This window comes from Microchirus variegatus (genome assembly GCF_963457635.1).
Source record: "Microchirus variegatus genome assembly, chromosome: 2".
NCBI lineage: Eukaryota > Metazoa > Chordata > Actinopteri > Pleuronectiformes > Soleidae > Microchirus > Microchirus variegatus.
The window spans coordinates 35,209,754-35,220,369 of record NC_139803.1 but is presented as its reverse complement, the minus strand read 5'-3'; the positions used below and the strand labels follow the sequence as shown (position 1 = coordinate 35,220,369).

At 40.4% G+C, this 10,616-nt stretch overlaps 1 protein-coding gene across 1 annotated transcript; it reads left to right on the top strand.

The window, feature by feature from the left end:
• Nucleotides 1-372: 372 nt before the first annotated feature.
• Nucleotides 373-9,082, top strand: slc35f4 (solute carrier family 35 member F4; the record flags this gene model as incomplete). The annotated part of the gene is made up of 7 exons (XM_083903626.1): nucleotides 373-448; nucleotides 4,480-4,780; nucleotides 5,974-6,193; nucleotides 6,290-6,415; nucleotides 6,809-7,001; nucleotides 8,219-8,308; nucleotides 8,841-9,082. The coding sequence occupies 7 exons, from the start codon at nucleotides 373-375 to the stop codon at nucleotides 9,080-9,082; spliced, it is 1,248 nt and encodes a 415-aa protein (XP_083759752.1).
• Between the last annotated feature and the right edge of the window lie 1,534 nt (nucleotides 9,083-10,616).

The following is a 10,616-nucleotide window of genomic DNA, read 5'->3' as shown; positions in this document are numbered from 1 at the left end:
AAGACACACACAGAGAGAGAGAGAGAGTATTAGTAGGCCTGACAGTGAGAGAGGACTGGGCTGCAGAGGAACGAAGAGTCAGGACGGGAGTGTTGGAGGAAGACAGAAGAGTTGACATAAATCTGGGAGGAAGATTGGGGGGGCGGGGGTGGTGGGGGGGCAACCAAGAGTGTGAAGACGAAGTGGAAGAGTCAGGAGTCTGAGGATGCACGGAGCGAACAGGAGGAGCTGCTGAGCGTGCAGCAACAACAGCAGCCCACACACACACAGACACACACTCACAGACACACACACACACACACACACACACACACACACACACAAACTCACACTTCTCAGGGAAGGACAGAGCGTGAGTTGCCCCAGTGGAGGATGAAGAAGCACTCAGCCCGAGTGGCTCCTCTCAGCTCGTACAGCACTCAGGTCCTGACCTGCCCCATCTCTGAAGGTAAAACTGACAAGAACCAGAGAGGCCCAGATGTGACAGAGGTGCATGTGTGTGTGTGTGTGTGCATGTGTACTTATATTTGTATAGTTTTGACCTTTTGTGGTATCTACATTTGTCAGGACTTTTAATGGAGACCAAAAGCTTGTCCGAAAGAAGCAGAACCTAATTTCTGAGAAACTGGTTATGTTATAGTTTGAATCGTGGTTAGGTCAATGTCTTGCATTTACTTTCCCTGGACTTTTGGAAAGTTTTCTGCTGGATATTTGGATCTTATCACAGACGTCTTCTTGCAGAGTTGAGAAGCTAAATGCTGCACTTGTATCGGTTTAGGTTGCTTTTGAATGCTTAAGTGTGGGTCATGCACGAGAAAATAACAACAAAACTAAAAAGTCAGCTGCTGTCACCTTCCTTCATGTAGCATTTCAGATTTCAGCTCTGTACTCTATCGCAGGGGTCTCAAACTCCAATGACCTGGGGGCCAATGAGTGTCTAGTCTGTCCTATAGGGGGTAGGCAATGTAATCTCAATAACAATATACATGGCAATAATATTGTTATTTAATAGAGCGCAACAGAAATAACTCATTATAATGAAATGGATTTCTGGGACACGAGTTTGCGACAGATGCTCCTTGTGACTAAAAGCTTTGAACTTCACCTAAATAGAGAGTAACAGAGATGAGATCGTGATACACCGATCGCCTTCAGTCAGTATCGTCATGGCGATGTCGTTTGACCTAATTTGGGTAAAAAGACAGGTGTGCAGTGTCAGTTTTGGTTTGAGAAATCATACAGAGATGAGAAGCATCATTCATGAAGGGGTGCCCGTCTAATTGCGATTATGATATGATTCGCGATCTACGAGGAAATGGTGATTTTCTTTTTTTTTTTACAAATTTTCATTTGAAAAACACATTTTAAAGGATTACTGAGTGATATTTGTGCAAATCTGTGAGAAACAAAGATGTAGATCAAGACAATAATGAAGCTAAAATTATATTTTGGCTGTAACAAATTTGAAAATTGCAGTAGGTCGTATTGCGATTTTGTTATAATTTCGATTAATTTTCAGCCCTGGTGCCAGTGGTGATTTCTTTAAAGATGGCACCTTATTGATGTTTTTGTCAAACTGCAGTGATCTGGCTACTCACACTTAAAATATACATATTTAATATCCTATTTATCCTGATTGTTCATGAGAATGGAGGTGGATTCAGGTGAAATGACTTGAATTTTCCTTTAGAATCTGAATGTAACAGAAGCCTCCCTGGTCTATTTTTTTTGGTGCAACTTTTAAAGAGCCTTCATCGTCAGCAGTAACACTGTACGCATATGAGAAAACAATTTTGGCCACAAGAGCTGTTTTGGTGCAGCAGGGGAATAGTAGAACTACAATATGACTGCATCTTGGCACCTGATCAGCCTGTAGTGGCTTTTTTTTATTCCAGCACAGAAGAACCTGTATCCAGCACTAAAAGCTCCAGGTTTTATCAATGCTTACTGTATGAAAGCACAAACCAGTTCGCTCGGAGGACGAGAAGCGAGACAAACGGGAATAAAAGAGCAGCCTCTCTCGTGCAGCAGTATCAGATCTCAGTTTTTGCGGTTTAGCAGCCACCAGGCTCATTAGGTTGATTAAGAATCTTTGCTGTGACTGAATGTAATTAGACCAAATCCCTGGATAATCCCGCAGAAACAAATCTGTAGCAGTGTTGGAACATTTTTGCTTTCTCTACAAACTGGAGATGTGCTCCCAGCTGGGATAAACAGCAGTGTGGCGTGAGGTGAATCATTTTATCGGGAGAGAGTTTCAAGGCGATCGCCTGTAATGAACCGAACTCGATCCACGAGAGTCGTCGAGGGTGTTCACACTTCACAGCGCGCTAGAGGTTTTAATGCCACCTACTGTACGTCTTATTGGTCTCTTGCCTCAGACACTGGCATGAGTGGGAAACTGGAGTTTTGCGCATGACTCTAGAGCAGATCTGCATTGATGCAGTGGTGGAAAACAATACTTAAGCACTATCACTTCAGCATTTGACTACTTCCACAGCAAAATGCCATTTTTTTATGAAGCTGCATTTCCCCTCTTTTATCTCACAAATGATGAAGTGTCATCTTTGGGAACCAATAATATAGATAACGGTGAATGAATTGAACCTGTTCAAATAAGATTCTCTTGAGAAAAAAGAGCTTGTGTGTTAAAGAGATGGCCTTTAAAATGAAAATATATAGAAGTCTCAAGTGTCTACTACTGCTTTTGAATATAAACAAATGTCTAAAAAGGCTCAGTCAGAAAATAAGTCTTTTTTTTCCCATTACCTTGACATGTCTGGTCCACTTCCTGTGCTCTTCCTCAGAAGGATGTCTTGCTTCCTGTTTCATACACAGACAGCAGGGGAATGACGACGCCCCCTGCTGTCTGACATCCTGTTGAGGAAAGCATCCCAGGTGTGTGATCGGATGTAGATCCATCATCTTCGGGATCGTCTCGTGTCACCCGGTGACATCCTGCACACAGGAAGTGCTTCGTTTTATGTCAAAGACGAAGAATCCGATGACTTATTTCACCACAGTATAATCTGTGACTCCCTATTCACTATTCCTTCTTATAAGTCACATCATTTCAAAATAAAAGTGTTTGTTGTTGAGGCAAAAATGTAAAAGAAACAGACAGAAATAACTCATTATGACTTTATATTAAGTGGTACCTCTGCAGTAGATCTCACTGTACCACATATAAGTGAAAACTGCCAATGTTGTGTTTACTACTGCTGACTTAACCAGAGGGTAAGAAATAATCATCTACTCGTGAGCACAATCCACTTCTCATAAACATATGCTCTCACTCATCGCCCTGTTTTTACTGCACCTGTCAGACTATTAGTGGAAAAGGGGGGAAAAAAATATGCATAATTCCAGTGCTCGCAGGCCTCTAGTGTCTGTGGCCACGGCTGAACATGGCACAGCTTCACATGCTGAGCTTGCAAAGAGAGGCACAGGCAGCCAACACCCAGCAGCACATGTCATCTGTTATGCCTGCCGTGGTGTAAATTGATCACACCGTTGAGAGGTAAAGGACGGATCTCAGCTCTACCCCCGGAAATGCTCTCCCTCTCTCCCCCACGCACTTATATAGGAAAGTAAGAGCTGCCAAGGTTGATGTGCCTTTCTCGTAGAATGTCATGTGGTCAAGTTTTGCGTTCGTGCATATCCGGTTTCTGTGCACGTCTGACTACAACCAGTGGACACAGTATGTGCTGCATCATGAAGCTACAGAGGAGCTATTTATGGAAGCCACAATGGGTAACCCAACACATTTGAAACAAAGCTTTGCTTTGCACATTGTACAGCAAGAAATGCAAAACCACAGCAAGGGAGCATATTATAGGCTACATTGTAGTGTATATAGTGGGGAAAAAAATAAAGACTATGCTATAAGAAGGGATGGGACAATATAGAATATTATCGCGTGATTATAGTGTGATAATAATAACACTTAAAGATCCTGTCTAACTCACCAACATCCAGCCTTATTATTATCCATTAAATATATATATATATATTTCTTACACACATTCTAAAAATTTGAGACATTTAATGTCTCGCTTTGTCCACAAACCAAAATTATTCAGTTTTAATGATTTCTTTGTCATTCGGAGCAAAAAAAAAACCTATAAAATATTCAAATTTAAGAAGCTGAAAAATCTGAAAACTTGTTTAAACTTGTCTTTTTTTTTTTTAAAACGCACTCAAACCGTTCATCTAAATAGTTGATGATAAAAAAAAAATGAATCTTAGATCTGTGATATTTTCTGACCACCATAAGTGAATCAAAAACACGATATCAAACTCTTTTTTTTCAGTCATCGTAATATTATCGTGAATCGCAATTATTTTTGGTCGTGAATCACAATTATTCTGCTCAGGACAATCGTGGCGTGAATATTTTATATTGTCCCATGCAACTGAATGCACCTTTGATCATAAATAACAATTGAAAAATGAAAACACACCTTCTTCATTTCTCAGGAGAGGATGGTTCAGAGTCCCACGGAGACACAGCAGGCAGCGAGACCAGCGGAGAGAACCGCTTCTACCAGACCTGCACCAACGCAGTCCTGAAGGTCCTGGGTGGTCTGCTGGTGGTGCTGTGCGTGTCCTCCTCCTGGATGGGCACCACTCAGCTGGTGAAGCTGACCTTCCAGTCTTTCTCCTGTCCCTTCTTCATCTCCTGGTTCAGCAGCAACTGGAACATCCTCTTCTTCCCCATCTACTACTCGGTGCACGTGATGACAACACAAGAGAAGCAGACGCCCATACAGAAATTCAGGTAATTCTGCCTCCAAAGTCAAAAAGTCACTCTCTTGAAAATGAACGTAGCTTCCCTTCACTCTGTACATTACAGTTCAGTAATAACATGCTAACCCTGTGACAATGTCATCACATTCCATGTCATAATGTTTAAATACTAGGATTTATGTGGACATAACTGTGGTAGTTTTTGTGTAATAATATAAAAGGAAGTTGAAAAAGGCTAATTTACCAGTTTCGGTTTAGTTTTACTGCGTTGTAGGTATGGGACAATGACACTTTTTTGTGTCCGATACATAACGATATCACAAACTCGAGGATCTACCAGATACTGATATTAGTCCGATATAGTCCATTTACGACCATTTATGAACATATGAATCATTTCAAAGATATAATTCTCCAACTGTGTAACAAATATTGTTCTAAACAGCCCAGACTTTTTATTTACATTTTTACAGTTAAAGGTGCCATATGTAAGAATGTGGCCAAAAACCGTTACTACATTCAAATTCAATATACCGAGGTCTTTTATGTTTAATTTTCTGACGTAACTGGCAACCCCGTGGTTGCTCGGTAGCTGAGACTCTACTGACTGCAATGATTGGTAGACGGCAGTAGGTGGCGCCACATGCCAAAACATGATTTCAAAACATAAACATGATTTGCAGTCTGCAAAATATGGTTTTTTAATGCAAATATTTTGTCTGTACTGTTGTTGTTGGTGAGTTCAGTTTGTTATATGAACATTATTCCTGAGTCTCTGTGACATATTAGGAGGATTTTATGGCCAGTTGATTTAGATTTATTACATAATGCACCTTTAAATATCTTGATACAGATTCCCATCGCTACTACATTGTTATTTTTTAAGCAACTATTGGGATAATTTGGGAATAATTAGAGTCTATTACCATACTATTATGTCGTTTTTCAGTGTTATTACTGCACTGTAATATAATGTGTTCACATCAGGACCATACATACATGTACAACAAAGATTATGACATCAATTTTCCACTCGTGGCTCCAAGAGACTCTTTACAAACCATTTCCTGTCCACAAGGAACCAGGTAACTAAGCAGCACAATATTTCCATCCACTAATACATCGTCCTCTTTATAGCGAGGCTGAAACTGACAAACACAGTTTTCCTCTAGGAAAAGACTAGACTTCCTTATCAACTCCCCATTTGTGTTTCCCCTCCAACAGGGAGTGCAGCAAGTTGTTTGGGGAGGATGGGATGACTCTGAAGCTTTTCGTCAAAAGGACGGCGCCCTTTTCAATCCTGTGGACGCTCACCAACTACCTGTACCTGCTGGCCTTGAAAAAACTGACCGCCACCGACGTCTCCGCTCTCTACTGCTGCCACAAGGCCTTCGTCTTTCTTCTGTCTTGGATCGTCCTCAAGGATCGCTTCATGGGTGTTCGGGTCAGTGTGGAAATGCAGACGGTGCAAATTCTTCTTGTGGAGATGCTGACGTCACTGATGTGTTTTTTTTTTGTTTTTTTTAACTCTACCTTGCAGATTGTAGCAGCCATAATGGCCATCACGGGTATTGTCATGATGGCTTATGCTGATGGTTTCCATGGTGATTCCTTTGTGGGCGTGGCACTGGCTGTGGGCTCAGCCTCAACATCAGCTCTTTATAAGGTCAGACTGCCAAAGATATTACACTTTGTACAGGGAAGTAATTAAAACAAAGTACAAATAAGTCTTTACTGTACTTAAGTACAAAATTCACGTATCTGTACTATCTTTGTTACTTACTGTTACTACAAAATAAAATCAGAAGAAGAAGAGTTGGGACTGGTCTGTTTTTATATAGCGCTTTTCAAGTCTTTTACTTCTAAAAAGTAAGTACATTTTATATCAGAAAATGACTTTTGATACTTAAGTACAGTAAATGTCATGTACTTTGAGACTTTTAATTTAGCAATTCTACCATAAGTCATGTTCTGGTAAGATACATGTACTTTTTTTTATGTACTTTATACAAGGCTGATTGTGAAGTGACTGATACAACCTCGTCTTCTCATCAACCAGGTGCTGTTCAAGATGTTTCTTGGCAGCGCTAACCTCGGAGAGGTGGCTCACTTTCTCTCCACCATGGGCTTCTTCAACCTCATCTTCATCTCGTGTGTGTCCCTCATCCTCTACTTCACCAAGGTGGAGCACTGGGGCTCACTGTCCTCACTGCCCTGGGGATACCTGTGTGGACTGGCAGGACTGTGGCTGGGTGAGAGTGCACGTACTAATGGATTCATTCTAAAGCTGTATCTAATAATACTAAAAAACAGATTTAGATGTGAATTCTGCTGCTGAAAACACAAAAACACTTCTTGACCCACCTCCGCGCTGCCAATTTATACACATAAACCCTCCCTCGGTCAGGTCTGATAGTTTTGCTCGACAGAGACAGACAGTTGTCAGATGAAGGACACAGCATTCACACAACCTTACATAGTTTCTGTTCATGAAGACCAAACAAAGGCAGAATAATAACACCGACAACTAAAATCACCAATAATTACCTACTGCAGCTTTAAAGTTAGTGTTTGTTTCAATTGCATGTTTAAAAAACATCAGTTGACCAAATTGCTACAATTACAAAAATAAGTAACCTGACAACATAGTTGTGTGTAATCTTCCACCCTTGAGTGTCTTTGCAGGGCATTAAAAGACATTTTTTTTACTTTACTTATTTTTAAAGAAAATTACCATATTATGGTTCAGTCTAGTCTAGGGGTTAATTGTTTTTTTTTTGTTTTTTTTAATGTTGCTCATGTTTTTCCTCAGATTGAGAGATTGAGACTCCTGGCTCACAAACAATGTGATGTGTGTCATGAGAGTTATTCATTAATATTTATGTTATGTTCGTGTGTGTCTTTAGTCTGTTGGCTATTTTGACCTTTCACACTAACTGCATCCAACCTTGGCAGTATGATGCACATTTTCTCCAAAAAATTAGAGACTTAGTTATATTTGATTCAGGGATGGTTGTTCATTTTGTCCCCATACATTTCTAAAATGGCATCTTATTATGACCTTTTTGAATCTCGCACCTGCCAAATACTCCATATTACAATTAAACTAACACTGAAACTAATAAAAGCTAAAATAAAAGTAAGCATTTACAAAAAATAAACTAGCAAACCTGCTCTAAAAAACAAATTAAAACTAATTTTAAAAACAAAAAGTAAAAATAAAAATAATTAATAAAAACTAAAACTAATGGAACCTACGACTAGAAATGTTCTTGAGTATATAGAGAATATTTCTAAAACTCCATAAGGTACCGGTCAATTACAACACCCATCATCAACATGCTGTGGTTTGATCTGTTAAATGTAGAAACATGCAAAACAGAACAAATAGCTAAGATATTCCGTTTAGAACCAGACTACTGTTCTATTTGAATGACCGTATGTTCGACCTCTTTCACGTCTTTTACAGTGTTTAACATCTTGGTGCATGTCGGTGTGGTGCTGACCTACCCCATCCTCATCTCCATCGGGACTCTGCTTAGTGTGCCAGGCAACGCAGGTATTATTACTCACAATGTAACTACTTATTATTGTTCCCTGATTGTTATGGTGGGAATGATTAAAAAATTAGTACGTATGCTGTGGGTTTTGGATTTAGTGGTCAGCAGCACTTAAGGCCACTGCAGCAAACACATTACACAGCAAGTCTGCCGTTCTCGTCCTGGAAACCCAATCATCAGTGTGCTTCAACAGACCCTGCAACTATTCCCTCGCTAAGGGAGGATCAGGTTGCCAAGGCGACACTAAACGCCTGCAGACAAGTTTTTTTCTTTTTTCCCTTTAACCATGATGGACTAGATGAAGGTCAGTGGGTTATGCCAACTTGTCCAAAGGCTCCAGACTGCAAAGACAGAGAGGATGATCACTTGTGTTCGTTATAAGCCGCATTTGCTGCACTCATCCTCTTCAGCCGCATTATCCTGTGCTTCATCTCACTTTATGTAATTAATCTCACTTTGTTTTGTCTCTCCCGCTCCTTTCCCTGCTCTTTGGCTCCCTCTCTCTTTTTGTCTTTATTCGCCTCGCTTCAGCCGTAGATGTTTTGAAACATGAGGTGATCTTCAGCGTGGTGCGCCTGGCGGCCACCTGCATCATCTGCCTGGGCTTCTTGCTGCTGCTGCTGCCAGAGGAGTGGGACTCGGTCACTCTGCGTTTCCTGGCCGCAATCGCCGACAAGAAGTCGGAGGAACACGGCGAAGAGCTCACAGAGTCCAGCGTCCACACTCGCAGCCGCAGTCGAGCAAATGGTACGGTCTCTATTCCCTTAGCATGACTTGGGCATGATGATGATGATGATGATGATGATGATGAGCTTGGAGCCTCCTTGAACCAGTCACAAAGACTTGCCCACTCAGGGTATGTGGCAGGACGTCCAGTCCACATGGACCCACCATCTGGAAGACAGGAAGTATTGTTTTGAACTTTAAACTTCTCCCTGGAGGTGCATTCTTGTCTCCGTCAGGGAAACATTCATGGAAAGGGTAGAAAGTGTTCTCGACTTTCTTGAAAATCCCGCGCTCAGTCCTGTCCCTTTGCACGCACCCTGACCTGCGCTGTGGACTGTATTCTGTGAATATTAATATTGACAGGGCCACTTTGGCTTGATCCTATCTGTATTTATGATATTTATTTAGAGATGTGTCGATAAGTATATGAATTTCAAAGTCCTTATAGAATGGCATTATATTACAAACTGGCAATTATACTATGCGCAATGTACAGGATCTTTTGGTTTTACAATAAAAGACTTAAAACATTCACTTACTGCAGTGTATTACTAGATTATGACTTACATAAGTCACTAAATCTGTTGTTGCAGGCAATTTAGAATATATTTGAGATTTACACTTCTTGGAAGACTTTCCTCAAAGTTTTGTCACAAAGTTAGAAGCATAGCATCGTCCAAAAATGTCTTTGTATTCTGAAGAGTTAAGATTTCCCTTCATTAGAGATAAAGGTTCTAGAGCCCAAAGCCTGATTGAAACACCTAAATGCAATCCTAATTAACAGGTGTGGCCAAATGCTGTTGTCCATATAGTGTATATTTACCTTTACTTCATCAATTAGAGACACTGAGGAAAGTAAGGGACACAACATCGTAAACAGAAGGCCAGCATTAATGTTATAATAGTTCATTGTTATGTTGTTGGGGTTTTTGGAATTAAATTCAGCATTAAAAACGTGCAAAAACAGCATGGTTTTAACACATTTTAAATCAGTTTAGGTTTGAAATGATAACTTCACTATGAAACTATGTCCCTTTCCAACATTTTAAGCAGTATTTAATGTGCAAGTTATGCGATCAATACAATAGTGTAGGGATAGGAGCGGCACAATATCTGTTGATATTGGCAAATATTGGCCACTACTTCCTTGACTATTATTTAGTTATTTTATTTTGCTCAGTAAAGAAAATGTACATCTTCATTTGCTGCAATATGAGTATGAAAAATATTATGTCAAGTTCACCCTAGAAGAGACTTGAAAATGTATACATATAGCGATATCGGTGTCGGTTACCTGCCCAAGCACTCCCGATATATCGGCAATATCAGATATCGGCATCGACATCATGCGTCCCTACAATAATGTATCAAACGACTCTGTAAAAACATATAGCTGCAATTCCACTGCAGGGTTTTCCTCACTATTTGATATTACTCATTACTTTTCCTGGTGGAATTAGCTCTTACTGACACTCACTCAGTCACACACACACACACACACACACGAGACTCACCCACACAGTGCCGGTTTGGTTGCTGGGATCCAGGCAGTGAAGTCAGACCTCTAATGAAGCATTTGCT